General features: G+C 36.7%; 3 protein-coding genes across 3 annotated transcripts; 1 reads left to right on the top strand and 2 right to left on the bottom strand.

Moving 5' to 3' along the window:
• Nucleotides 1-1,979: 1,979 nt before the first annotated feature.
• On the bottom strand, nt 1,980-6,735 carry LOC116177772 (zinc finger protein 723-like). The gene is made up of 3 exons (XM_031496866.1): nt 6,054-6,735; nt 4,325-4,912; nt 1,980-3,027 (listed from the first exon to the last, which is right to left on the bottom strand). Exons 1-3 carry the CDS (start codon nt 6,501-6,503, stop codon nt 2,113-2,115), a joined length of 1,953 nt encoding a protein of 650 aa, XP_031352726.1. The 5' UTR covers nt 6,504-6,735; the 3' UTR covers nt 1,980-2,112.
• A 1,763-nt stretch (nt 6,736-8,498) lies between these two features.
• Nucleotides 8,499-9,518, bottom strand: LOC116177785 (thioredoxin domain-containing protein 15-like). The gene is made up of 2 exons (XM_031496896.1): nt 9,385-9,518; nt 8,499-9,340 (listed from the first exon to the last, which is right to left on the bottom strand). Exons 1-2 carry the CDS (start codon nt 9,452-9,454, stop codon nt 8,589-8,591), a joined length of 822 nt encoding a protein of 273 aa, XP_031352756.1. The 5' UTR covers nt 9,455-9,518; the 3' UTR covers nt 8,499-8,588.
• Nucleotides 9,519-9,946: 428 nt separating this feature from the next.
• LOC116178434 lies at nt 9,947-19,076 on the top strand. Its single transcript, XM_031497923.1, has 9 exons — nt 9,947-12,825; nt 12,883-13,614; nt 13,662-13,970; nt 16,112-16,303; nt 16,925-17,112; nt 17,175-17,186; nt 17,254-17,764; nt 17,951-18,067; nt 19,065-19,076. The coding sequence occupies exons 1-9, from the start codon at nt 12,781-12,783 to the stop codon at nt 19,074-19,076; spliced, it is 2,118 nt and encodes a 705-aa protein (XP_031353783.1). The 5' UTR covers nt 9,947-12,780.
• The last annotated feature ends 800 nt before the right edge of the window (nt 19,077-19,876 follow it).

Below are 19,876 nucleotides of genomic sequence, written 5' to 3'. Positions count from 1 at the left end.
ATTTGCAATAAAATTTACATTAGCTTTAATTATTAAAAGTTTTTCAAATGTATCATCATTCATGCATCGACGTTTGGGTCGCATGATTATCCCTGCGTATGAAAACAGCCTTTCAACAGGAGCCGATGACGGAAGTATGTGTTGTATTTTATAAATAACTTTTTGATGTTAGGAAATTGATCCAACATTGACAAATTTGTAAGTGGACTCTGAAGATATTGAAGGGCTTCAAGCTGTAACCCATTATTTAAATCTGAAGAGCCAGGGCTGTCTGTAGAAGAATCGTCGAACAAACAATATTTGTCATCAAGCACGTTCATTTCTTTATTTTTGCCGTTGTCTTCATTCTCAGCTGCAGTTATTACTCTTAATTCATTTAGTAGCAAGTCTTTGAATTGAGTTTTATATTCACTCGGTGCCCAACGTAATTTAAAAAGGGGATGAGTCAATTACTGCTTTCCATTTGAGTGAAAGAGGAGCTGTAAGCTGTACCGTGCACGATGCCCTGTGTCCCTTTTAAGAAAGCTTCGAGCTCTGACGCGCCCGAAATTGGATTTCCCTTGTCCCCTCATGCACCACCTATTTGCTTGGGGCTTGTAACACTTTTGTGGTTATTTACGTACTGTGAATGTCAATTCAAATGTGTTAAAAATGAACAACTTGCAAAATGAGCTGCTCCGAACGAACTGCACCAGAGCTTCACGCACTCAAATGGAAAGCAGTAATTGTAGCACGTTTTGTGCAAGGAAGCGTTTTGATACACTTCTTTACCACATATCACCATTTTTAGTTTCTTTCCACAGATCACATTTGCAGGTAAACCAGAAAAACTTTGAATCGAATCTATACTACGTTATTTTAAATAGAAAATAGTTATACTGATTTATTTAAAATAGAAAATAGAAAATGATTTTATCTACAGTATTTAAAATACAAAATATAAAATGGCATTTTCTATTTTAAATACGTATTTCAAATAAATTCATTCGAAATAGGTACCCACCTCTGATTATAAGTATAGTTTGTTTGTTGTTATTTTTGTGTTAAGTATATTAATGTAAATTATGTGTTATTTTGTATGCAAGATATTATAATTCTTTATAATCTTTCAGGTTTGTTTTCGAAATTGACTGACTTGATTTAATCTCAATGGAGAATCACGTGTTTTACACCGTTAACTTTTACCTATTGTTTGAAATCGCTTTCATTTTTCGTGTAAATGCTTGCTCAATTTATGTTTTCATTACATGGTCTTTAACCAGCATTTTAATTATTTCTTTCGTAAAAGCTACTCGTATTTTCTACTGAAATATCAGCGTAAATCCCTTTATTATATTTATAACGCCACTGAAATGAATCAGGAAAGGTCAGTGTTCTATTGTTAGCTATCTCTCTCACATACGTTGGCACCAAGGACGTTAAACATATTATTTTTACTGTGTATTACTCTGCATTATTCGACTAACCATTGAGAAAGCACAGTTTCAATTTGCTGTACCTGTTCGTTCATTTCTGATCTTGTGCCTTAACCTAGGCCTTACCAATACAAGAAGAGGTTCCACTAATTTAATTTAATAATTCTTTTGTTTAGTATGTGGGCCTGTTTGTGTGATGCTTGCATCCTCGATTGTCCGATTTGTCATTGTATATCATTTCAGATGTTTGCTTTTGTATCTCTCTTTTCTCATGTTATTTCTTATTTATGTCTATGTGTGTCGGTTTTTTTCTTACCAGTTCATTATTTCCTGGTTTTCAGTCTTCGTTTGCACCGTGTGTAAACTTCCCTTCCCAATGACGTCTCCCGCATAGTATAACACAATGTAAGGTATTCATACCATTAAATCCACTAAAAAATTTACTGAAATTTTATTTAAAAGTGGTGCGAAACGTCCGTCATTTCCACATAGAGGTTTTAGTAAAAGTTCCAGTGCTGGGTTCGGGACTCCTAAAATGATTGCAATGTTATATTCAAATTACTATTAATTAATTAAATCGCTTTATTCATTTTATTACCTTTATAAGAAAGAACATTATAATAAACTGAGAATATATTTACATTTGCTGACATCTACTTATAGCTTAATATATCATGTAACTTACTTATCCCTAAAATCAATTATTATCCGAAAGAGTTATTGCAACTCCAGAAATTTCTATACTATTAACATCTTCTCCGCCCGGCATATCGATTAACATGGTTTCATCACCGTCCGTTAAAACGGCCTCTCCCGTTTCAATTGTTTCGGTTATTGCAAAATCTAAGCTTCCTAATTGGGCGGCTTCCTTTGCGTTTTCGTAGTGTTGCTCTTTAATGTGGTCACGCAAAGCGAACGAACGTGCATACGACGCTCCGCACAACCAACATTTAAATTTGAGGTTATTTTGCCTTTTATGGGTGGCCATGTGCGATCGAACCGCGTACAAAGACGCGAAGGGTCGGTTACATTCCGTACAAGTGAAAGGTTTCGTGTGACTATTTTTATGCCCTGCTAGTTGTACACCCGTCTTAAAAGTTTTAGGACAAAAAGGGCATTTATACTTTCTGTCTTCTGAATGTGTGAGTAAATGATGATTGTAGACGCTATGCGCCTTAAAACGCTTACCGCAGTGATCGCACTTATACGGTCGAATTCCAGAATGAGTACGCATGTGAAGCGTTAAGCAATAGCTGACGCGAAACGCTTTACCGCAAATTTCGCACTTGTGCGGCTTTTCCCCGGTGTGTATTCGTTCATGTTTGACCTTTTCGTGCGGACGGGAAAAACGCCTCCCGCAATATTGACACTCGTATTGCCTCATTTGACATTGGGCGGACATATGCGCTTCCAATTTGTCGCTACTTAAGAAACCTTTCTTGCAGTACGAACACGTAAATTTCTTTACTTCTGCGTGGGCGTGCATGTGCATGTCCAAGTTTTCCTGCGAGAAGAATTTGCGGTTGCAAATTTCGCAATTGTAATCCTTTTCCTCACTATGAAACTTCTTATGCGCTTCCGCGTATTCCTTGTCGTACTCTTTGGAACATATCTATGGTAAAAATAATTATAGGATTGATACACCACAGTACATAATGATTTAACAACTAACCAATAAAAGTGAAAGTTTAATTGAAGGGGTTTATGGAAGTAACCAAGGATTCTACTATTTTCTTAATTGTTAGTTGCATCAGGGATAATGATAGTGAGAAATAAAGGGAGACTGATTTTGCGGGAGGGCACGCGTCACTCCTCTAAAATCAGGAACCATATAAGAGATACACAGTCGCGTTTCTTAGGAAATTATTATTATTATAATCAAAAACCTCTTTACCCTGAGGTGTGAGGTGTAAATCTCAAACCTCGTCTCCAACGGTTCGTTAATACTTGCAATTATGGGAACTATCTTGAAATCTCCAGGTGTAGAAAACTCTCATGTAAGTAGGTCACAGTGTTTGGTTTCACCGAAATGGTGAGGACTCTGCCGGTAATGTAGAAACTCATCCACCGCGTCGTTCTTGGATTGATAAGATCGCGGGTCCAAATAAAAATATTGTACTGCGTGGGTCGTAAGTAAAATTACGGTAGATCAACAGAAAAGGTAATAAAAAAAACGATAAGAAAACTGTGAAAGAAGTTAAACTTGAGGGTTAGGTATTGAGTGATGGTAAAAGCCCTAAAAAAATATACGTACTGAGAACAATGCTGCGTAATAATTTAACATACCTCGTATTCAAATGCAAATACAAATCTGCAAAACGTTTCAATGGAGCAACCACAGATATCAAGAGAAAGAGAAAATTTACTACAGGAATAAACTTACATCTATAACTAGTGGATTACAAAGAAGATACCTAATGGGGTAAGAATACTGAATAAGAGCACAATTCACATAGTTACTTAATCAGGATTTCCAATTGGTAACAAAAGAATGTTACAAACTGTAGGAGGCTGCCATCTGGCTAGTAGACCGTATACGTGCGGGGTAATATCTCCAAAGAGGCTTTTATTACCTTTGTTTTCTTTCAGGGATTCTGTTTTAAATTTTTCATGTGTTTCGGAATAATTTTTTGGAATTGTCAATCAATTAATTGTGTGTTTATTTGAATCTCGATTCGAATCCAAAATGTGAACCAGATAGTTTTTTCCTATTCGTTTAACAGGTTTCTATTTTTAATAGGTTTTGAGCTATAGCTAGACAGATGTTTTGTGGATGGCGTAGTGACTGCATGCCATTGGACATAGCAATATCGATGACTAATAATCTTAAATTTGCAATTCCCAAAAAATGTGATGAGGTTGTCTCACTATCTTATTCTTTATCTACGATAGAACCATGAAAAACATACCGGGCATACAAACTTTTCCCTTGCCGCCTCTTCCACTTCCTCACCCTCCAAACTGTAATTAACGGGAGGTTCGATGTTTTTCGACTTAATGGGATCATGCATTCGCCTGTGCAAACGCAACGACTTAAACAACGGAAATTCGGTGTTGCACACTTCACATACGAACGGCGGATTGGGATTCTCTCCAAGCGCGTGGGTTTTCATGTGCGCGTTTAACGATTTAACGGTCGTAAAACTTGCATCGCACACGGTACACTTTCTGATGACGAAGTTCGAACTTTTACACTTATGCTTGTTGAAATATTCCTCGGTGCGAAATGTCAACGAGCACCTCACACATTCGTAAATTTCCATCACTGAGCCATCACCGTCCGATTCGGCATCGTCCTCCACCGCTTGCGTGTCATCTTCACCGACTTTACCGTTCCAAAATTTCTCGATTTTTACCAGTTTCGGGGTGCACGTTAAACCAGCCCTACTCACGTGATCTGCAATGACCATATTTTCTTCTACCTCTTTACCATTATCGGCGCTTACTAGGAGTAAACAAGAATTATCAGGTTCGACACTCGCTTCATCCTTGTCACTCTGCAACGATCATTAAATGTTAAATAAAACAAAGTTGTAATAGTAGGAGAGCTAGTGGTACATTTTTTAAACAGTTTTATTATTGTTGATATTTTGGTATAAGATGTAATGCTAATAACATATCCGAGCGAGTGGCGGTAATTTCGCGGATGGCGCAGCGGTGATGGGTGATCGAAGATTTTGAAAATTCAAACAGTTTCATTGTTAATGAACCTTGCTTTATTATTTATATGAATGTACTAACATGATAAATAATTATGCAAGACAACTTTTGCGGTACGTAGACTCTGAAAGACGCCATTAATGCCGTCCGATTGGCGCACGTGACTAGAACGCCGGCTTTGAACGCGACGCCGCGGGTTCGAACCTCGGACGCGAACGATTTTTTTTTTATACATAGAATAATGGAAACTTTCACTGCCAACATGTAGGTACGAAGAGGATTATTGGTCCGGCAAATCAACGAAAGTAATTAAAAAACTAATTCATAAAAAAGGTTCACTAATAATAAAACTGTTTGAATTTTCAAATTTTTAACCCCCCTCGAGACCCTCTTTGGCCACCCACCACAGCTGCGCCATCCGCGAAATTGCTGCCAGACGCTCGGATATATGATTAACATATACATTCAAATATCAACAATAATAAAACGGTTTAAAAAAATGTGCCCCTAGCTCTTATGCCCGTTTGCACCGACAAATTTAAGCACAGCTTAGGTTACGCGTACGATTATTGAGACAATTGTTGTCATGGATTCTAAGGTACGCTTAAGCTAAGCCCCGCTTAAATTTGTCAGTGCAAACAGTCATTCGACTATAAATCTCATGGTGCCAATTTCAAACTGCACCCCTTCCCATCTAATTCTATTTATGGCCGTTTGCACCGACAAATTTAAGCAGAGCTAAGCTTAATCCAACCATTGTCTCAATAATCGCTGCCATGGATGTTAAGCTACGCTTAAGCTTAACTTTGGCGGTGCAAACGGCCATTAGTGAATTAAAATGTGACAGTGGATTTGTGTATAGGTATGTATGACAATCAAGAGTGCCGAAAAAATGCAGTGTTGCCAAACAATTGAATTGGTTTGGCAAACATTTGTTGTGAAATTTGTCACAATTAATTTAATGCAGATCGAACTAACCTGCAAGTAAACTTCGTGTCCGTCATGAAACTCCCTAACGTGATCCTCGATCGAATTGAACTGTATATCACAAGTTGAACACACGTAGAGATCCTCATTCTCCGAGACCTCCTCTTCGTTTTGCTGTTGAATCGCACTCGTATCTTTGGTAAGTGCCCTCGCCAATATACTGCTTGTTACAGTGTCCGTCAAATCGTCCGCTTCGACCTTCACGCAGATCGGACTAAACCGTTCGGGCGTCTCATCGGCATGTTCGGGTTCTTCGGGCACTAATGGATCCACGCACTGGTTACCGAGGTGCATGGCAAGATCGAAGATTCGTTCAAATCGTTTGCCGCACGCCGGACATATTAAATTATCGGATATGCTTAACAAATGATACTTTAAGGAGTTATGACATGAAAACGTTTCTGTACAACAAAGTGGGCAGTGTAATTGTAAAGTGCCCATGCTTTCTGCAGAAATTACGAATTAATCACGCCCAAGATAAAACCGATGTCTTTTTTTGGAGGAATGTAATGGTTAATGATTTTACATAAGTTGTAAACAAATAACCCAGTAATTTCAAATTTAAAATACGGCACCTTTCTTGTTGCTAATTTCCTTTATAAATAACTTCATGTTGCAAAGTTAAATAACAAACGCCATTTTAACCAAGGAAGTGGCTAATTTAACTGTTTGGATTTGTTGTGTCGACCGTCCGCATCCCGGTATTATTGCTAAGGCACATTCACAAATTGTGACGTATGATGATTCTATCAAAGGATTCTATTCACGACTCATGAGACCTCTGGTGGCAACACAATGTCAATAGTACATATTGGCGGTATAAGACCGCCATTTTGTTTATTTACAATGACCAAAAGTAATCAACATTGCAGTTTTTACGGCTGTAAAAGTAAATACACTTGCAGTTCATTTGCAATCGATGTAATTAGGATCAAGGATAAATATAATTTGATAACGCACACTTCCGAGTACCTATTATAAACGCGATAAGTGTAATTATGCAACCAATTACAAATACTGTTTTAAGAGATATGTTAAGACACAAGCATTCCAATGATTTCAAGTGTGCCCAGTGGGATTATGCAACAAATAAAAAATCCTATTTAAAAGAACAATTGTTAGCACATAAAGTTTCAAATTGTGTCCTGTGCGATTATACCACCAATAGCAAATCTCATTTAAAAAGACATTTGTTAATACACGATTCATGCGAAGATAAGCCCAAAGATTTCAAATGTGTTTGGTGTGGCTTTTCAACCAACAGCAATGCTTATTTTAAAAGACATCTGTTATCACATAAGACTTTCAAGAAGTTAAAATGTGCTCATTGCGATTACTCACCCAAGAGAAAGTCAAATTTAAATGTGCATCTGCTGACATACAAGACTTCCAAGGATTTAAATTGAGCTCACAATTCTTAAACTAACAATAAGGATAATTTAAAGAATCATCATTTAACGAATAACGTAATATTTTCAAAGTCTTTAATTGTGAACAGTGTAATTACACAAAAAAAAAGAATATTACGTCATTTTTGACACACTCCTCTTTGAATAACTTCAGCTGCTGTTGTAATTACGCTATAATTAGTAGCGTTCGCTTAAATCGTCACTAATTAACCCACAACCTTCTTATTTGTGATCAGTGTAATTACACTAATCACGATAAGCCTAACTTAAGGCAGCATATCTTAAATCATACCACATTCAAGGATGTTACGTGCAATATGTGCGATAATGCCACAAATATACTAATAATAAACAACGTTTGTGGGAAACATAATTTTGCATAGGCTACAATTTAGGTGAAACAAAGTAATGTACCGGCATTATGGCTCAATGGTAGAGCGTTGAGTTATAAATCCGGAGGTTGGGTGTTCGAACCTGGGTTGGGGTGAATTTTTCATCTGTGACAGAGATGGAAATTACCTTAGACCACTTTCGAGCATTCTGCCGGCTACTCCGAATTAGGTTTTCCTGCAGTTTTCCTAATTCGTAAGGTAAATATCGGAGTAGTATAGAACAACTTAAGACCTTCTGCAGAGGCACCTCTAAAAAGCATTATGCGGGGGTCACTCTGTAATTGGGCGCAAGCCTGTTGAGGGCCTAGAACAAGAGGGAGATAATAAATAATAAATAAATATTAAGCACAACACATAATTGCCTTAATCTTAATTGTTGGGCCCCTCATTAGATAATGCGTTCATATCCCAGGCAAGTTTTGTGAATTATAAAAGACATTGGTAATTATTATGTATTCGATTCAATTAATCAATAATAAATGAAAAGAAATTACCTTACTTTCTTGATCCACATCTAGGACATTTTAGTTCCTTTTCACAAACCAAATCGCCAAAATGGGATTTCCTATCTCAAAACAAACGATTATTCATTCACAATGGGTTTATCAGCAGTGCTTGTTCGCTTTTTCCAAGAAATTAGTCAGGTTTCTTTATTTATTGTGGCGCCATTGATTTAATGACTAGTAAACAAGTTAACAAATAAATTAATAACAAATATCAGAAAATTAATCTGCATGTTCGTGCAGCGCCTGTGCCTCTGACTCCCGCCATGTATTCTGTACGGTTTCGACAATCCAAGTCCAGTACTTAGATTTGCTAAAGTAATATGCCGCACATAGTACAATAAACACCCACGATAACAGTAACAGCATGTCATCTTCCCTCGTTGGAATACTGGACACAGGTCCCCCGAAATCTGCCGACGTTACAAAGGACTTATCTTCGGCGTGAACACCCGTGTGCTTCGCGATAAACCTCGAAAATAATTCGAGAGTGTACTCGGATTCGTTGAACTTTGCCACGAGCTTGCCATTATGAAACAATAGCAACGACGGGACACCAACAATTCCGTTCTGTGCATTAAATATATTATACCAGATGGCGTTTATTGCAACCATTTTGAATGTGGGAAATGCTCTTGGGAGTGCATTAAAATGGGGAGCCGCCATGCTCGAGAATGGGCAGTACTTCGAATAAAATAGGACCACAATGCAGTTGGCAGGAGTTTCCTTACTGGTTATGTTAGGGTTGGTGGAAAGATATTTAATTAACTCTGTATCGTTGACCAGGTGTACTTGAGCTGTACCGACATGAGGTAGGCATGAAACAAATTTCACTGTACTTTCATTTGAAGCTGTTGAACTATTCACAGGAGGAGTTTGTAAAGCAGGTGTCGTATTTACGTCAGGACTTTCCAAGTCTACACTACTCTCGACTGTCTCATTTACTTCACTTCGAGAGATGGTGAATAAAAGACCTGCAAATATTTAATAGAGAAGTATATTCAAGATAGATACTCACTTAAGAAGAGTAAAGAAATATGCATTTTCGTAACGAACGAGTAATGTTTACATCTCAAACTGAAATCCATATAACCTAACTTTATCAGCTGAAAATTGAAATGTGTCAAAATCGGTGGATCGAGAGTCCCATTTCGTATACAGGGTATAACAGCATTGTATATACACAGTAAGGCCAAGTAATGTTATATTATTAAGGTTTTTCGGGCTTACATTTTAGTTGTAAGAATCTACGAGAAAAGTATAAATTGAATGCTGTAGTAGCCACAGCCTACTATTTTATAAACATCAGTAAAGTTGCATGACATACTCTTTACATTTACATATGAGCGAAACATGTCATTATGATATTTGTTATTGCTTTAGGAATTCCAGTGTAACCGATTGGCCATATAAAGCTCAACAGATAGGCCATGACTTAGTGTTTGGGGTTCGTGAATTAACGCCCTGATGCAGGGTAGCTTTGTGTGGTTTTATTTTAATATACAATTAATTTTCACATATACAGTTGTGATAACCTACCCCGATGATTTGGCCACACACCTTGCAGAAAAACCGCCATCGACCTATGACATGCACCGTATACCAACGTCTATTCGATGTTTTTGAAAAAGTCCCAGACCGTTCTGCACTGGTTTGAGATTCTTGTCCGATTTTCAGTGTTAAATTTCATGTCGCAAATTGGTAATTACTTAAAATTTGAATTTTGGTGACATACCCCTACGGTTAGACAACAAACTTTACGCAGCAGTATAGCTAGTACCCTAGTACTATGGGAAAAAACAAGAAACGCTCTGTATACATGCAATCGTGATAAATCTTTTGACTGTCGTTCTGTGCAGATGCTGGAAACTGGGTTTTTTTCGACAGGCAGTCGAATGTGCTTTGTCTATGGGTTATTGTTTTTCAATGGCTCGAGTAACGTGCTGTAGGAATTCACATTCAGTATGACAGTACATGGTTATAGCCTATACTAGGGGATACCTGCGTTGCCAATCCTAGTTTTGCTAATTAGTTCCTCTGTTACCTGTTCAATAGTTAAAAGCATTTAAAACTAACTTCTTGCATTTGCAATTTAACACTTACCGTTTTTGAATTTTACTACACTTGCAGCCATTTTGTCATACTTTCTTTCTTTTGTTTTGCAAAGTATAATTACAGGTAGTGATTAATGTATCCTTTTTTTTTCTTTAAATTACATGTCCCAGTTTGTTATTATATTAACATTTTACATTAAATGCTGATATTCTATATTTATTTTTGTGTTTGTGAGAGAGTAGATTATCCCTGCATGATTGTATTAACCGTTTATACTGTTAAGAAAGCACCTAATACAGCTTCGATCGTTCATTGTATCTGTTCCTTTCTTATCTCGTGCCCGCTGCCGGATGCGACGGTGCGTAAGGATACGAACAGTGGGGCCCTCTGTATAATTATAACTTTTCTGCTTGCCTTCTCACCGCCAATTTTTCCTGTTAAATTAATCGTAGACGATGCCGCGGCATTTTCATGTTTTTTAGGTACTTGCAATTTATCATTTTACGTCTAAACTTATCCGTAGATGGGTTTGATGTATTTTTGTACTAAATTGATTTATCTTTTTTTTAGCACAAAATCTGCACTAAGATCGCTGATAATTAAGACCAAAGGCTTTATCTCGGGGACCAAGACATGCATTTCATGAATTTTTGGTGACGACGTATTTTGAAGTCGGGACGTCGCTGGTTCTGCTACCAGAAATAGTTCCTTTCGTTGATCTTGTGCTGACGTGCTTTTGTGTAGAGAAAATGAAATCATGCATAACCGTACGCTGGTTTGAAAACAGCGCTCTCGGGTACAGAAATGTGCCTGCTTTAATTGCGAATCGAGTTCTTAGCGCGTCTCATATACAAGGGCCACCTCAATATCTCTTTTATTTGGCGAGATACGAAAAATGTGTGAAATATAATTTTATATGATATTACGATGTTATCCGATCGCATACTAAAACTTCCGGCATACCTTCCGGTTTAACCGGAAATCAATGGCACTTTTGTTTTTCAAATGCAATGCTTATGTTTTTTTACGATATTTGAGAAGAGTAATCAATTTGCGACAACATAAAATATGCATATGGTTGATATACAAAAAATAGAAACATTATAGTGATTCAATATGTAGAAAACTCGTGAAATCCAACATGCCTAGTCCAGTTTATATTCGTTGTATTGTTTTTAATCTTCATGAACGCATTTGGAACTGGTGGGCGCGGCGCAGTCCCGTCGAACGCCCTACCAACACTTGGTTGTAATCGCTCTTGGTCGAGCGCTCGACTCTCTAGTTGCGAGATCGCGACGGTTCTAGTCGTGACAAGGCGCGACTGCTACTCCCTAGGGCCTAGTGCATTTCCACCTTAAGTCTTCATGAAGCGTACGGGATGCATAAATGCACTAAGGATTTCTTTTGTTTAAGTCTTTTTCGTATTATTCGAAAGCTTTTGCGAGTCACGTGTCACTTTAATGTATTTGATGCAGAACATTCTAGCGCTTTATGGATCATCTGCTGCTACACTTAACAATGGCCCCACTATCTAATGTAAAATTGCGACACATCCCCATCTCACTCGCCGAAGGTTCCCATTCTCGGACCCCACCGTCGACAGGGAGAGGGTGCGAGTGTGGTGTCCGACTTTGATCTTAAACGTCGCTCAACAACATGAACGCTGCTACAACTGCGGAAATCGACTACTCTTTACGAAGGAAACATCAGATGCGTATCTATATTTGTCGGTGCCTGAATAAAGACTCATCTAAATTAATGAAGTTGCGCCTCTTTATAATTCTCACTCAACGAACGCGGTTTATGGCGCGGAATCGGTTACCGATAGAGGACCAAGCAAGAAGTGAATTAAGAACTCAAAGGACTAATCAGTAGAAATGACAGATTAGATATCGATAGATAGCGCAAATTGTTACACCTACCATTATTGGTATTCTATTTAAAATAAGAAAAAGAAAGTAGTTTTATCAACCCTATTTAAAACCTAGAGAAGGAAAGAGTCTGTTTAAAACATCAAATAAAAAATGCCATTTTCTACTTTAAAGACGTATTTCAAATAGATGTATTCGAAATAGGTACTGACTTGAGACTTGCTCATGCCTTATCACGATTAGCGCTATCTCGGTTAATGAATCCTGAATTTAAAATTACCGCTCAAAATAAAACGTTACATGTTGTCATAGCGATTTCAAATTCAAAACAAATGAGAACCATCTATCGACCTTATTGTGAATTATGGCCATTTATAACCTTGTTTTTAGCTTTTTAATATAATTTTGTACGTGTACAAAAGGCATATTTCTTCATTTTTAAAACTGCGCAGTGTTTTAACATGTTATGTGTACGAATAACTTAAAACATGGAAGATGACCGCAAGAAAAAAGTGGAAGCTGGCCGTGAAAAGGTATACTTTATTTATAGCCCATCTTAAATCATTCTAATTATAATTGCCTATTTCCAGCTAACTGCCTACAAAAAGAAAAAAGAAAAACACAAACATTCACCGCGAAGTGCTTCGGCTTCCCAAAGTGATACTTCATTGTCCGCATCCCCACCCTTGTTAGAAAATGCACCCAAACAACATACTGGAGACGTCCAGTCGGAGAGTAGTGTTATATCCGAACATTTAAGTTCACACAGTGAGAGCATTGAAAATGATAGATCACTTCAAGAAATCGAGATATCGAACGTCCCGTCAAACTTGTCATTATTTGAAAACTTGTCGTCCGACGAAAACACAGAACATATATCGCACGAGAATAAACCCTCACCATTAGATTCTAGTAACAGTACCGATCCACATGTGATAACTAAAACGAATGTAGATAGTCAAAGTAATGTACAAAGTATTTTAAACGAAATCCTTAGGAGCGAGGAATTCAAATCCGATTCGGAACACACCCTGCACCATACAGATTCAAACGAGAATAGCTTTAATCTGTTTAAAGATGTTAATTTAAACGATAGTTTTCTTGAGGAGTACGGCACGAAACCAAACGTTTACGGCACTCTCGGCGACACCTCAAAATTGAAACAGCTCGAGGAGATTATCAACGCGAAGGAAACGACCATCAACGCGTTGACCTCCGAGTTGGAATCTTGGAGAGAAATTAACTCGAGTGCTCAATCCACACCGAGCTTAAACACTTCGACTACAGACTATAAAAATTTTCCCGAAGAGTATTACAAAAAGGTAAGCGCTTCGATGGTCGTGCCTAGACTTATAGATTCATTTTCTAGATCGTAAAGTACGACGATGACTTGCAGCATCGCGACATCTTGATCCAACAGCTGACAGATGCATTGAAAAGGTCGTGTGACGAACGAGTGCAGCTAGAACGAGACAGCCAGAGTTTGGCAACCGATATCGCCGTACTCCAAAAACAGCTAGCCCATACGTCCGATTTGCTGGGGAAGAAGAAGGAGGGTGCGTTGGTTCCCATAAGGGATTGTTCTGCTCAAACTGACACTCTCGAGCCGGTAGTCACCGGAACCATTTTGCCAGATGGTGATACAACTGATGGTATTGGGATAGACACACAGCATTTTGTAAGTGGTTGATTTAATAAGGTCTTTGTAATGTTTCGCAAGTCTTTTGACAAGCCGCATCAGCGGTGCAGGGAAGTATTTAATCAGTACTATCTTTATTTGACAGGTAAGTACATATCCATTTCTATCCTTTCTCAGCCTTTATATCTTACTGTAGATATTTACCTCTTGAATAAACTGTAATAGTTCGTTCGCTTTTCCTTCTTGGTGTAGTTGTTGTAGAGATTTATTGTTTACATTATGTATTATTATTATTATTATTGATGGCCTGATGCACCCTATGGTCTAAACTCTAGAGTAACTTTAGATCATTGAAGAACGGAACAATTACTCCAAAAAGGAGTAAAAAAATTCCAAGATCTTATGAGTTTTTTGAATCACTGAAACCTTTTTGAATTTGGTAACATTGACAAAAATTAACATTTAGAACATTTAATTTAAAACATTTCAGAAAATTGTAAAAATATAAATATAAATACAAAAAGATTGAAAACTGAAAAGATTCAACAATTGAAAATATTCGACAAATTATGAAACTTTAAAAAATCCACACAAAACAACACACAATGTAAAATTATGTGTCTCAAACATTTAAGATACACAGAAATTTAAGATCAGAACAGAGATTCAAAGAATTTTAATTGTACGAAAGAGAAAAAAGCTCAGTAATATTCCAGAAAATTAAACAAATTAAAAAATAGCTAAAAAAACGAAAATTTCTTACTTTGAAATTATATTAGATGTACAAAAATATTAAAATTTGGAAGAATTTAGAAATTTTAAATCATTTCACCTAAATGTACGCAGGTTTTTTGATTTTTGATATAAAAGTCTTGAAAATGGAACATTGTACTTAGATAGGGAAAAAAAAGAAAAAAATTCACAAAATTAAGTATATTGGAAAAATTCAGATTCAAAAAGAATGTAACCGACAAATTTTAATAATTCAAAATATGTATTCGACAAATTAAAAAATTCAAAAAAGGTTCAAGTGATTCGGGAAAATTAAAAAAAGATTCATGGAGATTGAAAAAAGAGTTAAAAAATTAAAAGAGGTTCAAGTGATTCAAGATCGAGTTCAAGATATTAAAAAAAACTGGAATCCTTTTTGGAAAGAGAATTTAATGTCTTATAGGTCAATATCTTTTTAGATTAATATGTACAGGGTGTTTTATTAACAAATTAGATTAGATCCGATAACTTTGTTGATTCCAGATATTTATTTTCAAAACCGCATATTATTCACCAATCATTACAAAGAAACTTCTGTATAAATATATAGTATCATTCTGAGCGAAAATTTACAAGTTTTGACTTTACCATTTTAAGTTTGACTCAAAAGGACCACATGGCCCCTATATTATTTTTTTGATAGCAATAACAATTAATAGAAATATAAGTTAAAAGTGTCGAAAATGGAAAAATTATAGATAGGGAAAAAAGGAAAATTTTAAAAATTAAATACAATTAAAAAAGAATGAAAACTTAAAAGTTTAAATAATTAAAAATATTCGGCAAATTCAGAAACTTTGAATAGCGTACAAAGTAAAACAAATGTAAAATTATTACAAACAAAGAAGAAAACAGTTCAGTAATATTCGGATTATAAAAATTTGGGAAAATAAAAAAATTAAAAAATATAGCATTAAGAAAATTGGAAAAATTCGTATGTGTACTTACTTGGATTATAAGTGTATAAAAATATTTCAATTTGGCAGTTTTATTTATGTTGAACAACTCGATTTTCAAAAATTTGTAGAGAAATTAAACAAAATTTGAAAAATTAAAAAATCTAAAATATTAAATTACGTACGAAAGTTGAGGATAAAAGTTCAAATTCTAAACATTCGGGAACGTTCTCGAAAAGTTTGTAAAAAAATCGATTGAAAAATTCCAGAAAGAATTAAAACCAAAGTTTAAAAAATTCAAAATATTCGGAAAATTCTGGACTTCAAAATTCAAAAGTTTGTTTGACTGGACGATTGGATTATTACGGCGCATTAATAAACATCACATGAATGCAGAAATGTTCATTTAAATATTGCAATTGCTATAGTAAATACGTTACAACGACCAGAATATAGTAATTACTTGTACCTATAGGTGGTTGTTATTGCATCTTTACGAAAAACTTCTTGCAGCAATCTTCGGACGAACCTCAAGGAGACGAATCAATTTTGAACTTGGACAAAGAATGTTTATCGCTGGAGAGGACCCTCAATGCGCCACAGATTGAGCTGATGCGAGGGGTTAAGGAGTCTATCAACGCTTACGTAGAGGCCCATATGGGGGAGCATCACAGATTACATCAGCTTGAGTTGAAAAAATTGGAGGTAAGTTGTATTTATTGTTGAATAAAGCCATGGCGAAAATCATCTGCACGCATCTGCACAAACAACTTTCTTAGACGAGCAGATTACATGAAATTTTAACGATAGCTGCATCATCTAAAGAAGGAAAATTTAAGACCGGTCTCGCACAGCAAATGTGCGCATGCGCAGAGTTGCGTAAAATACATTTTCTTTAATGCGGAGATATTTTAACGCTAGGTGCATCTGATAAAGACAGGATACTTAGGCTCAACTGCGCTTTCTTAGTTGTGGAGATAATTTCAGGCGAAAATTAATGCACTCATTATCATAGGCTCGCATTACAGTGACCCTATACTACAAAAAGTGGCGAGAAGCAGCGGTTAGCTCCGCCCATCCGCCATTATGAGGCAACATTTTTGGCAAGTTTGTATTGTTAGAACACGAAATTCAAATGTTTTGCTTAAGGTCGATTAAACGAGTCAATCCAAATACAACAGACTCGCTGATAAAAAGTAAACAAAGAATATTTTCCTTTGATGGGGACCGTATACCACGTGATTAGTCAGGCCAATAAAAATCGATTGCCGCCACTGTTTGTAGTATAGTCACTGTAGCTTGCATTGCTCAACTCTAAAATTTTAGAATAAATTGGAGAACGAACAAATGGGGTACGAAGCAGAAATCGCAAAGCTAAAGGAACTGTTAAATGGTATGAATTGCCATCCCGACGATGTCGTCGCACTTAGAACAGAATTGGAAGCGAAACACGCAAAGGAAATGGAAGAACTTCGGACTTATTTTGAGAAGAAATGCGCGGAAGTCGAAAAAAAGTGAGTATACATTCATGGTACCTTAAACGCTTTTCTAATTTGCATTACTTATCACAAATCAGGAAGGATACAATGTAAGTAGCATTCGTTTAAATCAGACATGTACACGCAATTGTCTTAACACCGATTTTTATTACACAGCTATTCGGAGGAGGTGTTCAGTCAACATAGTCGTAAAATGTCCGAATCAAGTCTATGTTCAGAGTCTTTAGACTTTCACTTCACCGGATCGCATCTACCTTCAGGCCCAGGTGGCGATTCCAGCCACTTGCACATCGAGTTACCGAAAATCGAGCCACCCAAACCCAATTTTAAGGCGTTTACAAAAAGCGATTGCGTCAAACTAAAACAAGACCTATCGGATATTGTGAAAACGCTAGCCGAGTACGACTTAGAACGTATAAGTCAAGAAGATCACGCCGATTTGATAACGAGCTTGGAGAAGTGCAACCTGCAGCAGGTGTTCAAGTTCGATCTGTCCGCGTTCAAAAATAAGTGTAACGCCGAACTCGAAATTCTAAGGGAGGATTACGAGAATCGCATCGAGGTTCAAAATACGAAGAACATGGAACGAATCGATTCTCTCAAATCGGAATTGGAGGAGGCTTTGCGTAATGCGGAATTGAATATTCATACGGCCGTTCAGGAAGTGGTAAGATTTTATCTTTTAGTGGACACACTGTATACTGGCCGCTCAGTTCTATTCAAATGATACATGCAGTATGCAGAGTGCCCAACTCAAGTTAAGGAACTTGTGCATGCAGTGTTGTGTGCTGTCTTGTTTCTATGTTGTAACTAATTTGTTCATGTCGTTATTGCATGCTCCGTTACTAACTAGGCGAGTTCGGGCGAGTTTGAATTGGAAGAGGTCGTTCAAAGCTATGAACGTCGATTGCAGGAACAAGTCACGATGGCTAAGTTTGACATATTGAATGCTTTAGAGCTCCAAGTGCAGGTATTTAATGTTTCTTTCTTTAGTATAAGAAAGAGTACTCAATATAAAGTGATTCAACGCCATATAATAATAATGTTTTTTTACATTATTAAACTAATCAACTGATTGAAGAAATTACAGATTTCTACAGAGGAGCGGTGTGGTGTGTTTTCATCCATAAATAATACACATTGGTGAGGTGGTATAAATAGCGAGAGATTGTCACAATTAACTTTATAAGGTACTAGTGGTATTATATTTTGTAATGGTACTTGCCAGTGCGGTCCTAAATTTTTTCGATTTTGTAAATAGGTATACAGGGTGTTACATGACCGCATGTAAAAAAAAATCGGGTGATAGAGGGGATCAAGACAAACATTTTTTGCAAATAAACCGAGGGTCCAACGTGTTTCGTTTGGGAGCCACCCCCAAAGAAGTGGTGAAATTTGGATTTCTTCTTTCATTTTTTTCTCAGCAACCATGAGTTACAAAGATGGGTGGCACGTCTTTTAATAGGTTTTCGGGTACCTATGCCCTATCCGATTTTGAAAAAAAATTTCCAAAATTCCTACCACGAAAGGGCGCACCCTTACTTGGGGGTGCGAAAAAAAATTCTGATTTCGACGAAATTTGGTATCTGGGGGTTTTTGAACATGAAAATATCGAATCTGAAATTAGTTTTTGAAAATTCGAAAAAAAAGTACAACTGCAATTCTTGGCCGGACAACGAAAATGGAGAGAATTCCACGAAATTTGTTGTGTACATACTTGATGAGTTAAGGAACAAAATTGTCGAACAGTTTTTTAAAATAACTTTTCAAACAAAAGTTATACTCATTTGAAGATTGGGCCGTCGGTTTACAAAGTGTCCCCCGCCTACTAGTGAGTGATCTAATTACGCATCTAGTTCATTGAAAATGTCGCAAATAACAAAAAATTACGATTTAAGTCGATATTATGATTAAATGATCACAAAAAATTTGATATGTCGATCACAGTCAAGGTTGGTATATTACAGGTTGCCTCGTAACTGCAATAATGGGGATCAAGTCGTCTGCTCGTGACGTCACTGGTAGCCACTCAAATTTCGTTACCTTGTCATTACTTGTCATATGACATACGCGTAAGGTTATAAATATTGAACCTGTGCATTCAGAACCTAGAAATATTATTAAAAGGGTCGTGGAATTCTTTGACAAACAGAAAGCTGCCGTATGTGGGCATTTCCTTTGGAAAAGGCTACAGCGAGCTAGCTGCTGCTGTGACGGCAAATCAATAAAACTCATAACTAAATTAGGTAATGTTAATTTCAATTATTGATGGAACGTAGCAACATTGTTGATTGGCGGTCACGATATTTACGGAAAATGAAAGAAAATGATGCTTTAGGGAAAAGCGGGTCGGCAGAAGATGAACGTGTTTAAAACTGACCGAAGCAGGAGGATCATATGGTCTCGTTGATACCGCCTATCTCATCTACAAATCGAAGACTTAAGTGTAGAGACAATATAAACTGTGACTACGCAATTGATTGTTAGATGAAGCTGTTTATCTTTCACGGTAAACACTGGTACATCAGACGAAGATTGACTGTATTATATAACGATTTATAATTACTAAATTTTAAAATATAAAATGAATATTTGTGTTTCAGTAGTTAAACGATTCAAACATCATCAAAGAACTGTAAACAATAGCTACGCATCAAATTTTCCAGCTGTATGGCTGCATGCATTTATTATTTCGTTTAAATCGTGGGATACCATGTGACGTATTCGCGCCTCGATTGCTATTGGTCGATAGTTACGAGGCAACCTGTAATATACCAAC

Source organism: Photinus pyralis, unplaced genomic scaffold, assembly GCF_008802855.1.
Source record: "Photinus pyralis isolate 1611_PpyrPB1 unplaced genomic scaffold, Ppyr1.3 Ppyr1.4_LG8, whole genome shotgun sequence".
NCBI classification, from domain to species: Eukaryota; Metazoa; Arthropoda; class Insecta; order Coleoptera; family Lampyridae; genus Photinus; species Photinus pyralis.
Note: the sequence above shows the minus strand (reverse complement) of the source record. Positions and strands in the feature narration are given on the sequence as shown.

Coding starts and splice junctions, on each gene's coding strand:
- LOC116177772 (XM_031496866.1), bottom strand. CDS start 6,503: ATGGGCACTTTACAATTACACTGCCCACTTTGTTGTACAGAAACGTTT. Junction 4,913..6,053: donor GACACGAAGTTTACTTGCAG/GTTAGTTCGATC, acceptor TGATCGTTGCAG/AGTGACAAGGATGAAGCGAG. Junction 3,028..4,324: donor GGGAAAAGTTTGTATGCCCG/GTATGTTTTTCA, acceptor TTTTTACCATAG/ATATGTTCCAAAGAGTACGA.
- LOC116177785 (XM_031496896.1), bottom strand. CDS start 9,454: ATGGATTTCAGTTTGAGATGTAAACATTACTCGTTCGTTACGAAAATG. Junction 9,341..9,384: donor TATTTCTTTACTCTTCTTAA/GTGAGTATCTAT, acceptor AAATATTTGCAG/GTCTTTTATTCACCATCTCT.
- LOC116178434 (XM_031497923.1), top strand. CDS start 12,781: ATGGAAGATGACCGCAAGAAAAAAGTGGAAGCTGGCCGTGAAAAG. Junction 16,304..16,924: donor TTGAGTTGAAAAAATTGGAG/GTAAGTTGTATT, acceptor CTAAAATTTTAG/AATAAATTGGAGAACGAACA. Junction 17,765..17,950: donor ATACGGCCGTTCAGGAAGTG/GTAAGATTTTAT, acceptor GTTACTAACTAG/GCGAGTTCGGGCGAGTTTGA.